The sequence below is a fragment of the Petaurus breviceps genome, unplaced genomic scaffold (genome assembly GCF_028583685.1).
Source record: "Petaurus breviceps papuanus isolate PSGF00001 unplaced genomic scaffold, PetGlider_PUasm1.0 183, whole genome shotgun sequence".
NCBI lineage: Eukaryota > Metazoa > Chordata > Mammalia > Diprotodontia > Petauridae > Petaurus > Petaurus breviceps.
This window is the reverse complement of record NW_027185791.1, coordinates 8,477,414-8,502,182: the sequence shown is the minus strand read 5'-3', so window position 1 is coordinate 8,502,182 and position 24,769 is coordinate 8,477,414. Positions and strand designations below refer to the sequence as shown.

The 24,769-nt window shown below is 35.6% G+C and overlaps 1 protein-coding gene across 3 annotated transcripts in view; it reads left to right on the top strand.

Annotated features, from left to right (window-relative positions):
• Positions 1-24,769, top strand: part of DMXL1 (Dmx like 1) — a 153,682-nt gene that overhangs the window by 112,105 nt on the left and 16,808 nt on the right. For all 3 annotated transcript variants that reach the window (XM_069087836.1, XM_069087834.1, XM_069087835.1), the window contains 4 exons: positions 9,666-9,752; positions 12,510-12,631; positions 14,316-14,457; positions 19,445-19,505. In XM_069087836.1, the coding sequence (XP_068943937.1) occupies positions 9,666-9,752; positions 12,510-12,631; positions 14,316-14,457; positions 19,445-19,505 (412 nt within the window). The remainder of the gene's footprint in view (positions 1-9,665; positions 9,753-12,509; positions 12,632-14,315; positions 14,458-19,444; positions 19,506-24,769) is intronic.

Below are 24,769 nucleotides of genomic sequence, written 5' to 3'. Positions count from 1 at the left end.
TAAATAAGCTGGAAAAGGAAATGGCAAGCCATCCAGTATCTTTGTCAAGAAAACCCCTAAATGAAGTTGTGAAGAGTCAGACCATGACTGAAATAACTGAACAGCCACAAAGTTACTATCTCCTCCTCCCTCCATTGTTTGTATTGAGTTTGATTCCATTGCCTTTAAGTTCGATATAAGCATTCTAAGGTTTGTATAGCACTTTATATGTGTTATCACATTTAATCTTCATAACAGCCCTGTGAAGTAGACATTCTTATTATCAATGCTTTACAAATGAGATACCTGATTCTGAAAGAGGCTGAGTGACCTAGAGTTCCAAAGTTATGTAGGATAGAATTTGAAGTCAGGTGTTCAATCCAAATCTAATGCTTAATCCAGGCTTGAAGTCTTCTTTGGGTCACTGGAAAGGTTTTGTGTCTTGCCCAATGTCACATTACCAGTCCATGCCAAAGGTAGGACCATAGCTAACCAATTGCTCTCTAGCCTCTGTGATTCCCCAAGACTCTAAATTGTAGAAATGTTGCTGGTCTTCATTGACACAGTGGGATTACTCAATGGGAGTTCCCTATGCTAATGAAATGATAGGTATAGTTTCGCCCATCCCTATTCCCAAAAAAGGTACCAGGCAGTAGGGACTTAAACAAAACAGTTTAAGGAGCTCAAGGAGCTTATGTTCTACTGAGAGGATATAACATCAAAGAATATATGTAAATAGAGAATCTATTTGAAATAAACACACAGAAGATAATGTAAATAAAAAAACTGACCTTATAGATAGGGAGATCTTTAAATCTCACTGCCAGCTGGCATTGGCTGCATTACCCTGGGCAAGTTATTTTACCTACAAATATCCCAGGGAATTGAGACTGTCAATTGCAGGGTATGTGCCAATATTTTTTAGGAAAGGAACTTTGCTTCCATCAATGAATTAATTCACAAGTCTAATTTAAAAAAAAAAGAAGAAACATGGGTGTTAAGGGGAATAATTCCAGTGACTACTGAAATCCTCTTGAAGGAAGTAGCTCTTGTTGAGCCTTAAAGGTAGTTAGGGTTTCAGAAAGGTGGAGTATATTCAAGTATGAAGGTTATCTTGTGTAACAGAGACATGGAAGCATGAGAGGAATGTCATACATAGGAAACAGCAAGAAGCCCAAGAGACTAGAATGCATGAGTGATCACTTTGACATCATGTAATCATTTTGAGATAGAATCTAGTGGGAGTTACAGTATGAAAAAATTGAATTTTGAAACTGACTTTAAATTAAAGGACTTATGTTAATGGACAACGGGAAGCCATAGAAGCATCTTGAGCAGAGGAGTAACATGGTTAGGCTTGTATTTTAGGAATATTGATTTGGCAGTTGTGGATGATGGATTAGATAAGGGAGAGATTAGATTCAGAAAGATCAATTAAAAGGCTGTTGCAACCATCTGCAAAAAGTGATGAGAGCCTAGACTAGGGTGATTGGTTTGACCAGAGAGGAATAGGAGAGATATTGAGGAGGTAGAATTGATAAGATTTGGCAGCTGATTAATCAACGGTGACTCCTAGGTTGAGAAACCTGGATGATTAGAAGAATAGTGGTGCTTTTCGATACAAGTATAGAACTTGGAATGAGGAAAAATGTAAGTTCTGTTTTGAACACGTTGATTTTGAGATGCCTATGGGACAAAGGTAGAGATGTCAAGCAGGCAGCAGGAGATTCAGTAGTGGAACTCAGATGATAGATGAGGCTTGAGTATAATTTCTGTAGAGATAATAGTTAAATAATGGGGGTTAGTGAAATCTTTAATAGCAGTGGTGTGGAAAGAGAAGAGTAGAACTGCCAGAACAGAATCCACAAATGGAGGAAGGGCAGGTATGACGCCCCAGAAAGGATCAAGATGACAGGTGAAGGAGTGTCATGAAAACTCTGAGAGTATCCAAAAGAACATGAGAGATCAAGGAAGTACTAGGTCAAGAAGGATGGTGACTGAGCAAAGACCACTGAGTTTAGCACAAAAAAGCAACGATGATTTTAGAGAGAAAAATAAAGGAAACATAAGCCTGGGTTGAGAAGTGACTGGGAGGAAAGGAAGTGCAGGCTATGTGGAGTTTGATTGTAAAATGGAAAATGCGTATAGTATAATAGTTTGAAGGGGTACTGAAGTCCAGCACAGCTCTTTTAAGGATGGAAATTTTGGCATGGTTTGAGGCTTCAGGGGAAGAGTAGACATTAAGCATTAGATGGAGATAACAGGACAGAATGGGCAGGTTCCTAGAGAAACAGGAAGGAATGAATTCAAAGACACGGTTAGAAGAATTAACATTGACAAGAAGGGCTACCTTATCTCCTGAAACTAAAGGAAAAGAAAATGGATAATGCTGAGATGATTTGAAATGTGAAACTGTGACAGAGAGGGAACTTACAGTGGATGGCCTCATTTTTTTCAGTCAAATATGAAACAGGGTCCTTATTGAGTTGGGGAGGGGGTCATGGTGAAGATGGTGGTACGTATTGTTTGAGAAGGAAAAAGGTTGGAATAATGCCATGGGGAGTCAACCAGGACCAACAGATGATATGCAATAGTGAGGAATTCATTGAGATTAGATGTCATAAATCTGTAGTAGGTCCAACATGCCTGCATTTTGTCCAGTGGCTTCCTTTAACACCCAAGTTGGTGCAAAGAAGAATGATAGGAATAATCTGTGAAGCTTCTGGATCCAGAAGCAATAGAATAGGTCAAAAGATTCAAGGGTCTTAGGTCTTACTTAGGTTTCATAACACATTGGTCAGATATCTTTCTTATGATCTCATCACAGTGAAACTGAACCTTAGAATTTTAAGATAATTGTAGCCTCTTATAGCAGATCCAAACATTGTATATAGATTTTAGCTAATAGAATTTTTCTTGCCTATGGAGTTTAATGACATGAATAATAAACCACTTAGTTCAAAGATAGCACTTTGAATTAGTCTTTTGGCAGTGAAGCTTTTAAAATTTTTTTTGGAAGGATTTCTTAGTTGCAGATTTATTAGTTGTAGGATGCTTTGTGACCATGTTGATGTTTAAGGCAAATGATAATTTATATAATTTTTCAAATGTATTATATAGCTAGCCACATCAAACCCAATGAGTTGCAGTTAAATTATAATGTCTAGCTTTGTTTCCTAGATGTTTCTTAATGTTGTTTTTTTTTTTTAATTTTTGAGCAATCGGGGTTAAGTAACTTGCTCAAGGTTACACGGCCAGTTATTTCTGGGTGTGGTGCTGAGTGTCTGAGCCCGGGATTCGATCTCCAGGTCGTCCCAACACTGGAGCTGGTGCTCTTACTCGCTGAGCCACCTGGCTGCCCCTAAGCAATTGGGGTTAAGTAACTTGCTCAGGGTTACACGGCCAGGTGTTTCTGGGTGGGTGCTAAGTGTCTGAGCCCGGGATTCGATCTCCAGGTCTTCTCAACACTGGAGCCGGTGCTCTTACTTGCTGTGCTACCTGGCCGCCCCGATGTTTCTTAATGTTAAGGCAAGAAGTGAATTTATTAATAGCATGGCCATCAGATAGCCTTTGTTGTGATGTTCAAGTCAAGGAAACCCCAAAGCCACACTACAAATATAGACATTTAGCACTATTCTAAGTTGAAATATAAGTAGGTAATTGGAAATATTATTCTATGAAAAATGAACAACTTTAATGTCAAGTGTGGAGAAGAATTATTCACATGGTTTCATATCATTTTAGTTGATTGCATTTAGATACCTCAGTTTTTCACTTGATGAAAACATGTATATTGCACAAAATTCCACCAGTTAGAAATTAATCTTAGTTAACAAAGACATAATTTTATACTTCAAAATATCGTTGATTTTAAATCTCCCTTTAAAATGGTTCAGATCCCAAACCACCAATACTTCATTATGTACAATTCTTACTCATGTCCTTCTATAATTGATGTATTATTTATATAAAATGCCAGAAGCCATCCTCTGTCTTTTATTATTTCATATATTATATACCAGAATAACATGCAAGCTTTCTACCTGTTCCTTTTGTAGTCATAGATGTTGATGTTTTATCCCATTTTTCAAACATCTGTTTTGTTTAGTGATATGATATCCACCAAACATTTTAATGTTGTTCTCTGGGTTAATTATGTTGTTACATCATTCACAGCAATGCAACATCACCACGAGATTCTGCATGACCAACTGGGTGAAATATGGGAATATTGAATGTGCCTTGCAATTTCTTAAATATGACCTTTCTTAACTCTCTATTCATTTGTGGGGCTAGTTCAATACCCATTGGTAGTGCCAGTTTCTTATATATGTACTAATGACCTGATCTGATGGGCTGATCATACCATTATGTGCTATAACATGAGCAATGTGTATTTTCCACCCACTTGCTTTTTCTAAGGAAAGATTGTTAGACCAGTCTTGAGTGGATCTCATTGAGTAAGTCCTATAGAGGTCCTCCCTTGGATTTATAGCAATCAATAAAATGACAGCTAGAGCAGATCCATTGCCTTCCAGCTCTCTTGTTGGAAAAAAAATATTCATACCATGGAATGGGGGGACTTTGAAATTTTGACATCTTTTATTCCTTACTCTTAAACTTGTTTTCCAACATAATTTTTTTTCATCTTCCTCTTCATTATGTACCTTCTTAATGAATTTATAAGTACTAGGGCATATGTTTCACTTGGTTTGTAGGATCTTGTCAGGTACTTCATAGAATTTCTCCTATATCCTCATGTCAATGGTAAAGGTAAATTTTGCTTCCTTTTGTAGTAGTTATGAGCACTACAAAGTCAGATTGCTAAATATTCCATGAAATGTTATTTCTTGTTCCCTTTGGGTTCAATGAAACCAACTGCTTTGTTTCCCTTTCTTAAGTGAACCAATGAGTAGTTCTTTTGTTTATCTGCAACTTTTTTCCTTCTGATTTTATGTATAAAGTATTAAATTGTCTAGTAGTGATTGGTTGTAGATACTTTGATGTCATCAATTAAATTAATGTTTTCAGACAATAGTTTTTATTACTCTGGCCTCCTTTTCTGCCAAAAAGGAATAAGCACTCATATCATGGCTACTATGTACCATCACTGTAGAAAGTGCTTCATAAATATCATCTCATTTGATCCTCATAACAACTTTGTGAAGTAAGTACTGTTGTTTTACAGTTGAAGAAGTTGAGTTAGAGGGAGGTTAGATGACTTGCCTAGGGTCACTTAGCTAGTTAGTGTCTAAGGCCACATTTGAACTCAGATCTTCCTGACTTCAGGCCCCAGTTGCACTTAGCTGACAGTTCAGTAAATGAAATTTCAGTAAGTCTCACACTCATATTGTTTATATTTGACCCTTTTGAATTAAACATTATGATCAATAGAGGTAGTTATGATAATACTGGAAAACGTGTTAGTAGTTTGTTATATTTGAGGTTGTACTGTTGATATGTAGGGATTCTTTTGTAGTACTGCTTGTATGATACCTTGGGAGTATATTAAACCGTGGCATGTATACGAATTATTAAAGAGGTGAATCTTTCTATATGAATCTTTTGTCTCACCTTTTTTACCCAGTCATTGAAAAAATAGTTATAATACTCTCAATTTATTGACACTTTCTTCCAAAGATGTTGCTTCAATATTTTGTTTGTTTTTTCTTTTTAAAAGTTCTGTTGATCTGCTTTTTTTTATATCACCATGACTTACAATTGCCTTACCCTCCACTCTACAATAGAGCTTTCTCTTGTAATAAATAAGTACTGTTAAACAACATAAATCAAAACAATGTCTATGTTTGAAAATGTATGCCCTCTTCCTTACCTGTATTTTTCCATCTCTTTGCCAAAAGATCAGAGGCTTGAAGTCATGATTGCTTATTGCATTAATCAGGATTTTAGGAGACTTTCAGTATTGTTTTTCCTTACGTTATGGTGAACATTAGATAAATTGTTATACTAGGCCTGCTTACTTTTCCTCTGCACTAATTCATACAAACCTTGCCAAGTTCCTCTGAATTCTTTATATTTATCATTTCTTATTGGGCAATCATTTTTCATTAATTTCACATACCATAATTTGTTTATTCATTCCTAAATTGATAGATAACCACTTTGCTAATAAAAAGTGCTACTAAATATTTGTAATTGTATCCCATGTCGTTTAAAAACAGATAGGAGAGGTCTCATGTTTATTATTTATAGTTAGATACAGAGATGAAAAAGTGTGCTGTTGACCAGCTTGTGGTATGTATCCCTGGTAATCACGTTACTGGGTAAAAGAGTAGATGGTAGTTTTCTTCCTTCTTTTCTTGTTAGAACAATTTCAAATTGTTCTCCAGAACTGTTCTACCAGGTCACAACTCCACCAGCAATCCATTAGCGTTCCTGTCTTCCCAAAGCCTATCCAGTATTTATCATATTTCTCTTTGGATCCATTGCTTTTACATAATGCCCAATTTTTCCTTATACCTTATTAAAGAAGAGTTCAGAATCATTGTATCGGTAGAGTTGGGGCTGGGTCTAAATCTCCTGACTTGAATCCAGTGGTTCAAGTTGCATTGCTTGTTTCTTGCTCTTTCAGGAAATATCTGCCAAGTCAAAAAATGGGACAGCAAGAGGTTTTCTTTAAGATTTCATCTTTGCTCATCTTGAGTGTTTTAGTCCTTGTTGGTGATAATGGTGTCTCGTGCTTTCAGTGACATGACAAAGACATCTTTTCTGCTAACGAACATTTCTTTCCTGAATATTTATCATGATGACTTAAGTATTCTGAGGAAGGTGTGTCAGTGTTTTATGATGCCACGTGATTGTTGCAATGACTGGCAAGTGAGCATAATGAGTTAAGTTGTAGAAACATAGGAGAAAATTCAGTTAACATCAGTGTTCATAAATGTAGTTTATTTCTGAGTTTAGTTTCATTCCATATAACATTATTTACTTCATATCTAAACATTTATATTTCTTATGAGTGTGCAGTTTCTTGTGCCTAGTTTCAAATATAATCGGATCATCTTTTTTAAATGACCTATTCATTTAGTTATTGAGCAGCTGAGGTGGTTTTCTGCCATTTTATATTGACTTAAGTTTTTGTACAATTCATAATATTTATTCGCCAGTTGACATAAACTTAAACTTCATAATCTGACAGTGACTTAAAGTCGCCTCTTTTTTTTGCCACCTCAGATGTTTTTAGTTGTGTTTCTGAAGATGGTTCTTTTATACATACATATTTAGAATGGAAATTGTAGCCATTAACAATAGTATTTAGCAATACTCATTTTATGCTAGGTAATAATACAAATAACTAGAATGAATAATATCCCTTGATAAGCTAAGGCAAAGAACCCCCCCGTATTAATGGATATTCGAGATTATCTTGGATTTAGAGCTGACCTTTGGGATCATCTATTAGCACTGCCTTGTTTTACAGATGAGGCTCAGAAAGGTTAAATTACTCATCTAATTCATGGAGTCAGTAAACAGCAGGATTGGAATCTAGCAAGTTTTCTGACTTGAAACCCAGTAGTTTTTCTACCTTACCATACAGGGATTAGCTACTTGTATATTCTAGGCAACCATTAATCCTAACAGCTTTCTTGAAGTCATAGAACAAGACTGGATATGTGAACATTCAAACAAATATAGTTTTTAAATTGAGTGTTTGCACTCAATCTGTACAAAATTCAATTTTGTGGAAAATAGATTTAGACCTACAATTTATCTCTTAGGCCATAGTGAATTCTACCTGAATGGTAAATTTAAACTTAAAATTTTCTTTTGTGAACAGGAGACAGTTTCTTCTGTTTAGGAGAAAAAGTTAATAGGTACACATCCGTGGGGCATTAAAAAAAATTATGTATACAACATAAAACAATATAATTAAAAGTAAAAAAAAACAACAGAAAGTATACCAAATATGACATAAAAACTTGATATTTATAATATGTAAGGAATTATTAATATTTACATATGTTTACAGTGGATAAATGGTTGGAAATAAATGGATAATTCCAGAAGAGGAAATTCATTGTCAACATTCACTTGAAAGATGGCCACCATTAACAACCAAGAGATGCATGTTTTAAAAGTTTTAAAATACGAATCAAATTTGAAAAAAAAAAACCCTTATAAGCAATGAAAAGTAGTACATGGCAGGGGAGGAGGAGGGTGAAACAGATAACACTCATTGATTTCTGTGAGAATCATAAATTTGATTTTTTTAGAGAGTACCCTAGTAGAACAAAGCAAAATTTATGAAAATAATCGTCCCTTAACTCATTTATTTCATTCTTGGGAATTATGATGAAAATATTATTTATTTAGGAAAAAACTGATATGTTCAAAGTTTTCATAATAGCTTTACTTAACATTTCAAAGCTTCAGGCAACTTAAAATATCCCCCAAGCCATGGAATAATGCATTAATTATTAACACTAAATTGTACATTAATTAATGGGATAATATAATGAAGATCAACAAGAATGAGAAATAGAAAAAATCTAGTTAAACTTTTTTGAAATCATACAAAACCAAAAAAGCAGAATTAGGACAAAGTATATACTAACTTGCATCATATTAGAATAGAATAGGAATGTCTAAATGAGCAAAGAAATTTAGAAGAAGTGATGGAAAAGTTCCTACTTTTTTATGTGGAGAAATTAATTTTATTTGTTTAAGTAGTTCTAAGGAAAGTATAATTAGTAGTATTCTTGTTTGACATTAAGTTTATGATAATTTTTTAAAAATGCTCTGAGTCGTAGGAGAATTGTCACAGAGCTCCTCTGACTTCTATTATTTTATGCCTTGGCTTATTGCACAAGCTATCTAAATACAAAAATTAAGAATTTTTTTTTCTTGGCTGACTGGCTAATCTTAGATCAGATTTGCTGATCTAATCTCTTATCTCCCTTATCTACCCTCCATTATACCAGAGCTATGGCTGCCATTTTAGGCCAGTAGAGACAGATCTTTCCCTTTATACCTCCTACCCAATTATAGTGAATCTGTTTCGAATTAGATTTACCTAATTTATTGATTCTTGGGTAAGTCGTAGCCTGTTGGTTGTTTTAAAAAAATCTATTCTATATTCCTATCCATTCAAAAAGTCGCCCCCCCTTTCTGTTGTGTCCTGATATTCTACTCCCTAAATATCAGCAAGCTATGTTATCTTCTGTGTCATGGTCTGTTCTCCATGGGGTGGGGATAAGAGGTAGAATGCTGAATGCCTCTATGCATGCATCATCAGATTATGGCAGTATCCCATTTCCCATAAGAATAAGACTTCCTCCAAAATAAGAATTGACAAAGATAACTCGGTTTTCTTTTTTTTTTTTTAATTTATATTCTCCTACATAGTATCCTGTGATACTACAGATTGGGAATAAGGGATACATTGTATATAACTTTTTTTTTAGCTCAAGAAAATATTTTTTATATATAAGGAACATACTTCAATGAAGTATGTTACATTCTTAGATAGAAATCCATTTTTCTCTGCTTGCCAACTTCATATTAAATTTCTTTTGAAATTTTCTTGGTGGAAACCATGAGCTACAAATATAAAATGATATGATTGCAAAACAGAGAATAATATTTTCAAATATTTTTTTTCTGTAATCTTTTTCTGCACTCTGAATTATTACATATTCTTGTATGTTCTTTTCCCCTCTATACAGATTGAAGCTGAATTGGGTTTTCCAGGAGGTAAAGCAAGAATTATTCATAAAGAATCTGACATTATTACTGCTTTTGCTGTAAATAGAGTAAGTATTTTTTAAGTGCTCTTTGAGTTATAGAAATATCCTTTTTATCTTTGTTTTCTCATCTGATTTCTTTGCTTTCCACTTGACATCCTTGTTTTTATATTCCTAGAACCTAGTACAGTATATAGTAGCCACTTAATATATACTTGATGAATTAATCCTGTTTGGCAGGCAGCATAAATAAATAGTAGATAAAATTCTGAACTTAGAAATAGAAAGATCTGGGTCTACAACCTGCCTTTGACACTAGTTCTGTGATAAGGGTCATGTACGTTTAATCTCTGTGAGCTAGTTGCTCCTTTGTTTAAAAAAAAATGAAGATAATAATGCCTGCAGTACAATACGATAATTTAAATAAAGAACAATTAGAAAACTTTAATATATGGTATAAATGTCACCTAATAATATCTCTATTGGCTAGTCTAGGGGTTGGGAACCTGGGGTGTTGACCTGGAGGCCATGTGTGGTCCTTGGGTGTGGTCTTTTGACCGAGTCCAAGTTTTATAGAACAAATCCTTTTAATAAGAGGATTTGTTCTGTGAAGTTTGGGTTCAGTCAAAAGGTTGCATTTGAGGACGTAGAGTACCACACGTGACCTGAAGGCTGAAGGCTCCCCACTCCTAAGCTATTCATTATAAGCTTTTTCAAAAGTCGGTCTGAAGAAAAATGGTAAAATTGTCAAAAGTTTGTCTTTATCCAACCTAATTCCTTTGCATATACTATTTGCTATCATGCCTTTCTGTTATCATCCTTCTTCCTTTCCCTGGACCCCTGATTAAAGGAACAATTCCTTTGTGGTCTAGGTTTATGTGTTTCTAGAGTTTTTTTCAGCACTTTAATTCGATAAGGGATAGAGTTGTATTTTGTAATTATTCTTAGGTCTATCTTCCTTATATTGGTCCAGTGAAATTCAGAAGTTTATTGAATGCCTCATATCTTCAGGCCATTGTTTGAGGCACTCTTTTTTTTTTTTTCAAAACTTTTTTTTAATTTTTATTTTTCAACATTCATTTCCATAAGATTTTGAGTTACAAATTTTCTCGCCATCTTTCCCCTACACCCCACCCCAAATTAGTGAGGATACTGAATGCCACTTCCCCTAATCTCTTATATCCTCCCCTACCCCCCCTCTAACTTTCTAGTAGGGTGAGATGGATTTCTATACCCCAGTGCCTGTATATCTTATTTCCCATTGCATGTAAAAAAACCAATTAAAAAATTTTTTTTAATATTTGCTTTTATAACTTTGATTTCCAGATTCTTTCCCTTCTTCCCTCCTCACCCAATGCCACTGGAAAGAAAAGCAATTCAATATAGGTTGTATATGTGTAGTCATGCAAAACGTTTCCACAGTAGTTATATTGTAAAAGACTAACTATATTTCCCTCCTTCCTATCCTTCCTCCCACTTATTCTATTTTCAACTTTGACCCTGTCCCTTTTCAAAAGTGTGTGATTCTAACTACCCTCTCCCCCAATCTGCCCTACCTTCTATCATCTCCCCTCTTATCCCTTTCCCCCCTACTTTCCTGTAGGGTAAGATACCCAATTGAGTGTGTATGTTATTCCCTCTTCAAGCCAAATTCAATTAGAGTAAGGTTGACCCGTTCCCTTTCACCTTCTTGCTCTTCCCCTCTATTGTAACAGTTTCCTCTTGCCTCTTATCTCTTCAGAGATAATTTACCCTATTCTATCTCTCCCTTTCTCCTCTCATTATATTCCTCACTCACCTCTTCATTTTGTTTTTTAGATATCTACCCTTCCTGTTCACCTGATCCTGTACCTTCTGTCCATGAATACATGTACACACATATACACACACTCACATATGTATTTATACTTTCATACACCCTCCTATACATACATATGTATGTATGTATACATATATATATTCCCTTCAACTATCCTCATATTGAGAAAATCTCATGAGTTACAATTATCATTTTTCCATGTAGGAATGTAAATAGTTCAACTTTAATAAGTTCCTTATGATTTCTTTTTCCTGTTTACTTTCTCATGATTCTCTTGCTTGTTGTATTTGAAAGTTAGATTTTCTGTTCAGCTCTGATTTTTTCATCCAGAATACTTGAAAGTCCTCTATTTCATTGAATGACCATATTTTCCTCTGAAGCATTATACTCAGTTTTGCTGGGTAGGTGATTCTTGGTTTTAATCCTAGCTCCTTTGACCTCCAGAATATCATTCCAAGCCTTTTGATCCCTTTGTGTAGAAGCTGCTGGATCTTGTGTTATCCTGATTGTGTTTCCACAATACTCAAATTGTTTATTCCTGACAGCTTGTAATATTTTCTCCTTGACCTGGGAACTCTTGGCTCCACCCCTCTTTGAGGCACTCTTTATGTTCCTCAAATTGGGGGTGATATAAACAATAAAGCCCTTTACTTACTTAAAAACAACAACCTATTTGTCTACTTTTTTTCTTCATTTGTATATCTGGATGAGTGAGAGGTGTTCAGCAGATAAAAAGATGGTATCAGAAGTTGGGTGCTAAGGGGGAAGTGAGAGTAGATGAATTAACATTTATTGTTCCCATTCTTCTACTGTCTGAGAACGTAAACTGTCATGATAATTAAAAGGAAAAATTTGGTAGGCAAACTGAATTAATTTAAAGTATGTAATTTTAACAGTCTTCCAGTACTATCATTTATAGAACAAATAGTTTTGCTTATTATTTGTTAATAAATTTATTTTTTTAACTGTCATTTAAAATTTTGTAATAATTCATTATTGTGTTTCAGGCAAATAGAAATTGCATAGCAATAGCTTCTAGTCATGACATTCAAGAACTGGATGTATCCGGAATTCTGGCTACACAAATCTACACGTGGGTGGATGATGAAATAGAACTTGAGACAAAAGGGTATGTTTATATTTCATTTTGATTAAATTACTTTGTAATATTAAGGACAATAGTAATAAAATTTAAACATTCAAAGACGTGCTAAATGACCCATGGTAAGTTAATTTTTTAAAAGTTTTGAAAGTGGAGAACCTTTATAAGCAAGGTATCAGGGATAGAGAGAAGAACAGATGGAAAGAACAGTTTTAAGTATGAAAATATTAAGAATTAAAATATACAAAGAATTGAGTCAAATCTATAAGAATACAAGTCATTCCCCAATTGGTAAATGGTCACAGGATATGAACAGGCAGTTCACAGAGGAAGAAATTAAAGATATTTATAAGCATATGAAAAAATGCTCTAAATCACTATTGATTAGAGAAATGCAAATCAAAACAACTCTGAGGTACCACATCTCACTGGTCAGACTGGCTAAGATGACAAAACAGGAAAATGACAAATGCTGGAGAGGATGTGGACAAATTGGAACACTGATGCATTGCAGATGGAGTTGTGAACTGATCCAACCATTCTGGAAAGCAATCTGGAATTATGCCCAGAGGCAATTATTAATTATAATAATAATAATAAATAATTTCATACCCTTTGATCCAGCAATACCACCTCTAGGGTTGTATCCCGAAGAGATCATAGAAGTGGGAAAAAGACGCATATGTACAAAAATATTTATAGCAGCTCTTGTTGTGGTAGCAAAGAATTGGAAATTAAGGGGGTGCCCATCAACTGGGGAATGGCTGAACAGGTTGTGGTATATGCATGTTACGGAATACTATTGTGCAATAAGAAATGAGGAGCAGATGGACTTCATATTTACCTGGAGAGGATTAAAAGAACTGATGCTGAGTGAGAAGAGTAGAGCCAGGAGGAATTTGTATACAATTACAGACACAACGTATGTGTGATGACCAACTTCGATAAACTGGACTCTTCTCAGCAATGCAGTTATATAAGTCAAACCCAAAAGACTCATGATGGAGAGAGATGTTTACATCCAGAGAAAGAACTGAATTTGAACCCAGATTGAAGCAGACTACCTGCCCTTTTTTTTTCTTGTTTGGTTTTGTTTCCTCTTTCCCATTCTTCATTCCATCTGATACAATCCTTCTTTATAACCTGACTAATGCCTAATGTGAAAGTATTTGCAGATACTATTTTTGATTGTATGCTACCATGGGGGAGGGGGGTAGAGGGAGAGAAAATTTGAAACTCAAGGCATTGTGGTAATGAATCTTGTAAAAACTAAAAGTAAACAAGTTAATAAAGAACAAAAAAAAGTATGAAAATATTAATAGAAGGTAGACTAAGAGCAAGGACTTGGAATATTTTGGGTTTCAAGACATTTGCAGTTTATTCTATTTCTTTTATTTTTGGCTTTTTTGAGGGGGGGAGGGCTGGGCATTTGGGTTTAAGTGACTTGCCCAAGGTCACACAGCTAGTAAGTGTTAAGTGTCTGAGGCTGGATTTGAACTTAGGTCCTCCTGACTCCAGGGCTGGTGCTCTATTCACTGCACCACCTAGTCACCCTATTTGCAGTTTATTCTAAAAGAATTTTTAAAACTTAAATTCTAAAAGAAAGTAAATTTGAAGGCTATTTTAAAATTATCAATAAACTGAATCATTAGTAAATTGAAAAACTAGGATCTGATTCAGAATTTTTACTTTGGTGGATATCCACTTGTAGGTCTGATGATTTCTTAGTTATACATGCTCGTGATGATCTGGCATCTGTACAAGGTACTACGCCATATACGCATAGCAATCCTGGAACTCCAATCAATATGCCTTGGCTTGGTAGTACACAGACTGGCAGAGGGGCATCCGTGGTAAGTAAGAACAGCATCAGCACTAATAATAAGTGATAATTATGATTAATTATAGCCACTGACACATAGGGTTAAGTGTAAGGAACAAATGAAATAATATATGTGAAATATTTTGTAAAAATTTGAAACTGATTAAATGTATGCTGTTAATATTATTATTATATAACATCTATGCCTCAAAAACAACCCTGTGAGGTAGCTGCTCCAGGTATTATTATTCCCATTTTATAAGTAAGGAAATGGAGACCCAGACAAATTAATTACAAGGGCAGGATTTGAATTCAAGTCTTCTTGATTTCAAGTTGAATGGTACTTACCATACTATTCTGACTCTTGATAATTGAGTGTTTTTCAAGAGTCCTTTTTTGAATTATTATTTTCTTTACATATAGAGGGAGATGCTTTTATTAATAATTTTAAAAGTTTTATTAGTCTAAGTGTGACTTTGACACCAGAACTTCTACCTTGGAAATTGGTATTTTTAAATTACTATAAAATTGTATTCTTACCAGGATGTTTGCTGCATAATTTTCTTCCTGTTTAGCATCCTAAAAATTAATGGATTAAATAATCAATTTAAAAGATTTATTAAGTATCTTGTATGCACTTAGTCCTGTATTTGGCACTGTAGATAGAACACAAAGAGGGAAACAGTGACTAATAGCAAGGAGTTTGCATTCTACCTGGAAAGAGAAGCATACAAATTATTAGTTGTAGGGAGGACATTAGCAGTTATCATAGCCCTGTCCTTCTAACTGTATTCAGCAGCATGTTAGCAGAAGTGAAGGCAAAAGAGGGAAACCAAAGCAGGGGTTAGATAGTAGTAAGAAAAGAGTGATGGGGCAGCCAGGTGGCTCAGCAAGTAAGAGCACCGGCCCCAGTGTCGGGATGACCTGGGATCAAATCCGGGCTCAGATACTTAGCACCACACCCAGAAATAACTGGCTGTGTAACCTTGAGCAAGTTACTTAACCCCGATTGCTTTAAAAAAACAAACAAAAAAAAAAACAAGCAAGAAAAGAGTGAAAGATTGATGGTGTGATTGTGAAGGTTCGAGATTGAGACAAGAAGAAAGTAAACCTAGAAGCAGGCATAATGGCTTGAGAAAACAGAGGGATGATAGGTCCAGTGAGGACAATGAATAGGTTATAGGGGTGAGGCAGACAGTATGTTGTTGAGAGGTTTTTGTCAAAGAAATTTTTCATTAGGGAAGTGGAACATGTGGGAAATGTTGAGATCTAGAGCATGGCCCTCCTTGCAGATTGCTGGAGTTGATGGGATAGGTCATTGATTTTAAGAAACTGAGAAGTTAGAAGGTTCTGGATTTTTAGGGAGTATCGACATGAATGTAGAAGTTTCCTAGTTTAAATGTGAGAATTGGTAAAAGGGTTGAAAACTAAAAATAAATAAGTTAATAAATTTTTTTCTTAATTGGTAAAAGGAAGAAGACAGAGCCTGGTACATAATAACTAGTATGATTCAAGTAGGGTGGAAAATTTTAATCACATAAACTTAAAAGCAAGAGAAGTTGCTAATCATGATAGCAAAGGGAGGATCTGAAAGTCCCCTCCAGGCACTGTGTAGTGGGGTATGAGTGCAGGTACAGACAACGTTGGGGAATCTGTACTGGGATGCAGTGACGTGGAGTTAGAGTCAGGTCTTGTGAAAGCATGAGTGTAAGAAAGTAAGAGTAAAGGACAAAGAAAGAATAAAATGTATGTGTTCACTATGGAACAGGATTTACAGAAAGCACTGTGGAAGAGGAGGGCAGGGTTGGAGTTGGAACACAGTGCGCTAAGATGGGATGAGAAGATAGGAAAGGTGGGAATAATTTGCCCCAAGTACCTGCAATTGAATGGCGCGGTGAAAGGAGGAAAAACAGGTAGTAGGAGCTTTCTGAGCTGTGGGGGCAGATAAATGATAAGCTACGGTCTCAAGGGGTGTTGCTGAAGAGCTGCCCAGCGGCAGTGGACGGAACCCCAGACCTGGCATCAGAAAGACCTGACTTCATACTTGACCTCAGACACTTTACTAGCTGTTGTGTGACCTGGGCAAGTCATTTATCCTCTGCCCCAACTTGTTCAGCTCAGAAAGGGGGATAGTGACAGCACCTGACTGCCAGGATCAGATCCAATCATATTTGTGCCTGACACATGGTAAGCACTTAATAAATCCTTATTTCTTTCCTTCCTTTGTCTGGGAGGGTAGGGCCAAAGCATTCCACTTTGTGCTCCAAAACTAACAGTGATGAACTGTTTTTGCAGCCTGGGTGCAAATGGCACTAGATGGTACCAAGCAGTGCTCAATATTAAATATTATCATTATTTTGAATGTTGTCAAGAAGTATTTAATATTTTTCAAACTTAGCTTTTTTAACCAAGTTAAAACATGAAACTGAAGAAAAGCATTGATGCACTCATGCAAAATTTGTATGTGTGTGATTAAGGGGTTAATAGATCCATGTTTATATTAGTTCTAGTCATTCCAAGGGTCTCCTTTATTGATATCTAAGATTTGAGATTCAGAGGTCAGAGAAATTCATACTACTAACTTTTACTTAGAAATTTTTGCTTTAAAAAGTATGTGTGTTATGTAATAAGTCCATTTAGAGTAGTTATTTAGTACTATTCCTTAATGGCAGTCCCTTATTTGTTGTATAATATAGAATTTTATATTTGTCATAACCCTTTCCTGTGCATTATCATCCTTAACCCTTTCTAGCAACCCTGCAGGGTAGGCATTGTTACTCTTTCTGCGCATTTTATAGATGAGGAAACTCATGCCCAAAATGGTTATATGATTTTAAGATGCACAGCACATTAGTGCAAAAACTATTATTAGACTTCAAGTCTTTTGAAAACCCATCACTCCTAAATAAAAATATTTTAGGCATTAAATTCTAGACCCAGTTATGGTAATTTCTGAGCTAACAGTGAAATAACTTGTTCACTCTCAAGATATAAATTCCTTTAATTTATATTTTTATAGATCCATGATTTCTTCTTTAAGTGTATATCCTTTATCAGCACAGATCAGAACTCCTCCCCAACTTAGTGTATAGTCTTCATGAGCTGCCATCACCCCCAAAAAATAAGAGCATGGTTAGTTTCTCACAAACTATTCAGAATATAACTGGATTTTCATCTGGTGATTGATGCCTAATGCAAGCAGTCATTTCAGCTGTCTGACTCTTCATGAGCCCATTTGGAGTTTTCTTAGCAAAGATAGTGGAGTGGTTTGCCATTTCCTTCTCCAGATCATTTTGCAGATGAGGAAACTGAGGCAAACAGGGTGAAGTGACTTGCTGGGTCACACCTATTAATATCTGAGGCCAGATTTGAACTCATGAAAATGAATTTTCCTGACTCCAGACAGTACTCAATCCATTGCGCCACCTAGTTGCCCTTCTAAAATCCTCTGACAATAGTTCAAAATTGTTACCTTTCAAATCAGAAGGTAAAATGGAAATTATAGATTCTATTCTTTCCTTCTATGCTTGCTTAACACAAGATGCCTGTAGGAGAAAAGTGTTATCTTTATTAATTTTTTTTGTAGCTATATTTTCCCATTGCTTCTTTATTATGCCAGAAAGCACTTTCTTCTCCGCCATTAATCTCCTAGTTTGGAAAACTGAGCTCAATCAGAGGAGTGTGGCAAGTGACAAATGTGCACACATAAACTTAAAAGTAGTCTTAATTTTCATTACAAATTCTGTGGATCTTAATTATATATTCTCTTATGATATTCTAGAAGAGCTTTGCATCATTCTTTACCTTAACAATTCTTATTTTTGTTCTTCCGTCACCTGTATCTCCCTCACCTGTTGCTGTCTGTGTTTTCTGTGGTGCATTAGGCAGTATCAGTAAATTCTTACTGACTTTCTTCCCCACCCTTCAACCCCCTTGTATTCCCCTGAGGGGAACAAAGTTAAGTGCCCAGGGTCACACAGTTAGGAAATGGTCTGAGGCAGGATTTGAACTTAGGTCCTCCTGACTCCATCCATTGCCCCCCTAGCTGCCCCTCTTGTTGACTTTCAAAGAAAGATTTAGTTGAAAATTTTAAAACATTTTTTTTACCAAATCCTCTTATATTGTTTTAGAGGAACCTTAAAAACTCCAAACATCGATCTTAGCATTAGAAAATTCCTAATTTTGAAATCAGAAGGAATATAGTTTTCCTAATTTTAGCTATTATTATTGAAAGAGAAAGAGCCAAAACACATTGGACAGTAAGAGATAGCGACTGCCGTCGTTAGCTGTTTTGGAAAACACACGGCCTTCACGGTTACTTTATCTCTGTTGTTTGGCGGCATCCTCGTTGTCGCTACTGCCCTCCTCCCCTTCGTGTTGGTCCAGACTTTCATCCTCTACTTCAGACAGTTAGAAAATTTAAGACAAAAAGACCCGCATGACTCAAGTGTAACTATATGCATGTAATATATTCCACCATTTCCCATGTAGACCTTGAAAGCCTCTTTATTTTTATATATTTTCTTACTGTTACCTGACAGGCTTCTAAAATAATTTAGACACTGGTGAATAAATAAATGACTTCCAAACTGATACACCCAAACAATTTTTTTTTAAAAACCCCACCTTTTTAAAATTAAATTATCTATTTACCTCTTTTTTTCACATGCTTCTGCCTGTCTTTCTTATCTTACAATATTCAGGAATATGCCAATAAATTTAATGGAATCAGAAAGGAATTGGCAAGAAAGGAGGTAAGACTAAATTATTGAGGAGAATTTATGCTTCGATTCTTAGTCAGTGTAGTAAAAAGTTTATGCAAACAAATGTAAAATCTGTGCTAGAGGTTTAATTTCTGTTGTTTTTTTTCTGAGCATTTTCAGTACCCCCAATGGTAGTTCTGGAGTCAAAGAGAAATGATATAATTATTGAATTGCTTGTCACGCTTTCATTTTAATACTATGATTTATTTTCGTTATATACTTAACAAAACATAAACAATCCTTGTATGTCAACAGATGATTAAGAAAACTATTAATAATGTCAGAAGAATGGCTTCACATCCAACACTACCTTATTGTAAGTCAATTGGTTAATATTCAGTTCTTTACTGTTTATATTAATCTTCCTATTTCAAATATCATGCTTTCTTTGTGATTTTTTTAAAATGAGTTTTTCCCATTTGATTTATATAAAACTTTATATACTAAAGAAAAATAAGACATTGCAGACACTTAACATTTCATTTTATTTTTCTTAAAGCTGATAGTAAAATCAAAATCTTAACAATGTTTTTACAAAAACAAAAGCAAAAAAACACACTTTGAGTATTTAGAATAGGTTCGAGTAAGTTTGGGACATTTTTGTTATGCTTTTCTGAGTAATCTAACTTTAGTTGAAAAATTCCTGGAGACTTTAAGTGTTTAACTTCGATTTGGGGGGAATAATTATGTGACCACAATGGGTTATAAAACAAAGAATCCCAAACCTAATTATCATGGCACTTTTACTTGGCATTAGTTTGATCAGTTTTTATTACTATTTGATCAATGGTTCACTTTTATAAAATGTTACATTCATAAACAAAATATCAAAGGAAATCCTTATTAAGCTTCTTATATTCTAAGACAGAATAGATTCGTTTTCAGTTAATCTTCCTAGGAAGCTTAAAAATAGGCCTGCATTTAAAAAAAGCATCTGGTTAATGGAGATGTATTGGAATATTGGAGCAATGAAAAAAGATTCTAGATAATATTTTAAAATTAACTGGTGGATTGGCATTAATGCTCATATTGTCACGTGAGTATCTGATTATAACTTTTTCATGACTTGATATAAAAAATGTCCCAAGAACATCAATATAAAAACAGCACATTTTCTACTTTATTGTAGTAAAATGAATGAAACTAGCAATCCTGTCTTCTTAATGTAAGTGCTTTAATTGGCTGTTTCTACAAGTGAATTAATTTTTATATTCAAATTAAGCCAAACTCTTTTTAAGGAGCACCAGTCTGGCATACTGAATAATTGTGATCAAAGTAGTATATACATAATAGCAAAATAGGAAGCACACAGCCGTTCTGTATTCATAAGCTCACTTCTAAACGGAGAGTGCTGATGCTGGCTCAAGTTTTGTATATCACTGTTAGGTTTTAGAAAGCTCTTGCTGCCCACATAGAGCAGTTGTGAGGAAGTGTAAATATTATCATTCATATTTTCTGTGTGAGGAAATTGACTTTTGGAGAATTTAAATTACTAATCATGGCCTAACAACATCTAAGTTTCAGGGTTAGAATTTGGATCTCAGGTTGTTGACACTCCTCCCCCTCTCCCTGCCTTCCCACGTCTAGAGCTTCTTCCACTCTCCTGGGAAGCTCCATCTGTAATGCTACAGTTGTGGAGTGAGACAGACATCCAATACTAGTAACCTATTTTGATCTCACCTATAAATTCAAAGTACAGATATCAGCTAACTTTAGATGATTGTGAGCTCCAGCAACCAAGGGACAGATCTGAGGAATGAAAAAGAAATAAGGGAAAGCATTTTTTTAGAAGCAGTAGTTGGCCATGTTAATAACATCACCTGTTGTGGCACATAATTCTGGTCTGTCCATTGTTATACTTCAGTGGGGTTTAATTACTATAAGTACTGAGAGGAATCTCATTGTACAATTCTGTAACTTAGACCTCAGTTTTGTATTGTAATTAGGGAATGCCATATCTTGCTCCTCCATTGTAGTTTTCCAAAGTCACAAACTAACTTAAAGTCAGCATGCATTTTCTGAGCCTGTTTATACCCTACTCCCAGAAAAACTCAGTAAGGAAGCTCTAAAACCTGAAAGAGAATGAATATCTCTGAAAGTAAGCTCCTGCATTGCTTTGGAGTAATGCTTGATGCTCCCTATTTAATTGGGTTTTTTAAGGGTAGTACAATTTAGGGAACAAAAGAGATAGTACCAGAGAAGCTCTGAGATATGAGACTTACGGAATTTAATACCAGTTTAAGTAATAATTGAAAAGTATTTCTCCTGTTTTAATAATTATATAAAACCTATAGACAGCAATATAGATTTAATTTTAATTTTAAACATTTTTATTCACACCAACATTGTGAAGTGTGATGTTCATATATATGTATGTATGTGTGTATTCTCCATATGATAAATTAAGTGCTTTGTTCACATTTTTTAAAAACTGAACAGAAGGTAGAAACAAATATTTTAAACCAAAATACTCCTCCATCCCAGGTAAGATTTGAAACAGTGATTTAGAGAATTCTGTCCCTCTCTTTAACTTTACAAGTGAAGAAATTGAAGCTCACAGATTTTGTGTTTTTCTCAGTTGCATACCTGGTTGGAGATCGTAAGGACGTAGGAGCAAGGTCACACAGGCTGATGATCTTTCCATAACACTTTATTTTTGTTTTTCAGTAATTTTCTCTAAAGGGGTGGCATTACAGAGATGTCCACTTTAAAAATCATTCAAATTGTGCTTTTATATGCATTTAGATATTTACAAAAACATCTTTTAATGAAAAAGCAAATTATAATTAAATGTAGATGAATATATGGATATTTCAACTAATTCTTCCTCATATTGTTTGGTAGGAAAAAAAATAGACTGCCCTTTGTATTTTGTTTCCAGCCAATCATGGGATCAGTAGATGATAGAAATACAGTTTTAGAACTAGAAGGGACCTTTGATGTCATCTAGTCCAATGCCTTTCTTTTATAGATGAGGAGACTGAAGTCCAGAGATATGTTATATTTGCCCAGGATCTCACAGCTAATGAATGTTCAATTTTAACTTAATTCATCTTGATTATAAGCCCAACATTCTCTCCACTGTAGCACCTAACAACTCCATATAACTTTAGTAATTACAAGTTTCCCATTTTCCCTTCTCAGTTTTCAAATGATTCTGCTTCCCCTAAATTCACAAGTTAAATAATTGTTCATCAGTGACAAGTTTTTGAAATTATAATTGCCTCTCCTAATTTGACATTATTCAGCCTTTAATAAGTATCTTTAGCCATTTTATTTCATAATCAAATTTGACTCATAACATTCTTTTTACTATGTTGTACATGTTATTTCAATCTTATCATATTAGCCTTTTTAAATCTAAATTTAGAAAAGTGCTAAGAATATCAAATAGTCATCTACTAATATAAATTTTTTCCAAAGGATGAAAATAAAAACAATGCTAAGGAAAATAATGGGGGGAAAACCTTTTATTCAATGTGGAAATATAATGATATATCAAACTATTTATCCCTTACAATTCAGTCAGTAAGAATTTAAGCACTTGCCATGTGTGGGGCACCGTGCTAAGTGCTAGGAATACAAAGAGACACAAAAGGCCGTGCTGCTCTCCAGCTCAGGGCGATCTAATGAGAGAGACAAAATGAGATCACTGTGTGCCAGCAAACTATCAGCGAGACAGATGGGAAATAAGCAATAGACGAAGATGGCAGAAATAAGGGGAACTGAAAAGGGCTTCCTGTAGATGGCGAGATTTTAGCTGAAGCTTGAAACTAATGAAGACAGGAGACAGAAATGAGAAGGGAGAGCATTCCAGGCATGGAGGGCAGCCAGTGAAGATGCCCAGAGCTAAGCGTGTATTTTTCGAGGAGCAGTAAGGAGGCATTGTCACTGACTTGAGGAACATGAAGCGGTAGGTGGGATCCAAGACTGGAAAGGTTGGAGCAAAGTTGTGATGGGCTGGAGCTGATAGGGAGGAGCAACACGCATTCATTGAGTGTTCAGAGGTCACTGGCAGCTGAATAGAGGCTGCTCTAGTGTGGGAGAGACCTGTGGCAGGCAAGCCAACAAGGCGGCTAGGCATGAAGAGATGAGAGCCTACCCCAAAGAGCTGGCATTGTCAGAGAAGGGGGAGTGGCAGATTTTAGAGATCTTGCAAAAGTGTGATTGACAGGCCTTGGCAACAGCAGATTAGAAGGGATAGCGAAGACTAAATGATGACTTGTAGCCTGGAGGACTGGGAGGGTGGTGGTATCCTCAACAGCAGTAGGGAAGTTTGGAAGGGAGGAGGGTTTGGGGGGAAAGATAACAATGAGTTCAGTTTTGGACATTTTAAGTTGAAAAAGTCTACAGGATATCCAATTTGAGATGTCTGGAATTCAATTGTAGATGTAAAACTAGAGACCAGCAGAGAGGTTAGGACTGTATAAGCAGATTTGAGAATCATCAGCATAGAGGTGATAATTGAAGCCATGAGTGTTCTTGAGAGCACCAAATAAAATAGTTTGGAGGGTGAAAAGAAAAGGAACCTAGGTCAGACCTCTGTATGACACGGACAGTTAGCAAACATGACCTGGATGAAGATCCAGCAAGGGAAACTGAGAAGGAACAGTTAGAAGGAGAACCAGGAGAGAGTGTTGCCCCAAAAACTTAGAGAAGAGAGAATCAAGAAGAAGATGATTAACAGTGTTGAAAGCTGTGATGAGGTAGAGAAGAAGGAGGATTCAGAAGACTTGGATTTGGCAATTAAGAGATCATTGGCAACTTTGGACGTAACGGTTTCAGCTGAATTATGAGGTAGAAAGCCAGACTAGAGTGTTAAGAGTATGAGAGGAAAGTAAATGGAGCTATGGATTGTTGAGAGCCTTGAAAGTAGTTTAGCCACAAAGATTAGAAGAAATATGGGACAACTATTAGCAAGGATAAAAGGATCAAGTGAGGCTGGGAGAAACATGGGCGTGTTTGGGGCAATGGGGATTCAACCAATAGACTAATGATAAATGACAGTGGGGATGAAAAAGGGAACAGTCTTCTGGAGAAGAAAAGATGGAATGTAATTACTTGTGCAGGTGGAGAGGTTTGTTTTGGCAAGAAAAAGACCTACCTCTTCGTGTGAGATAAGACTGAAGGAAGAGGGGCGGCCAGGTAGCACAGCGAGTAAGAGCACCAGCTCCAGTGTCGGGATGACCTGGGGATCAAATCCAGGCTCAGATACTTAGCACCACACCCAGAAATAACTGGCCCTGTAACCTTGAGCAAGTTACTTAACCCTGATTGCTTTAAAAAAAAAAAAAAAGACTGAAGGAAGAAATAGTGGCAAAGGTCATCTAAGTTAAATGAATGGAGGAAGAGAGGAGAAGGTGAAATATTTACTTTTTTCCATAAAATATGAAGTCAGGTTCTCAGCTGAGAGGGTATGGGGGTGCAGTAGAGGGTAGAGAAGGTATGAGTAGACATGAAAAGGTATGGAAGAGCCACTGTGCTAAGTGGCATATGACTCAGAGAGACATAGAAGGATTGCCTAGTAGCAGTGAATGCCTAGTTGATATTATAAAATGTAAATTTGTAGTGGGACCCAAT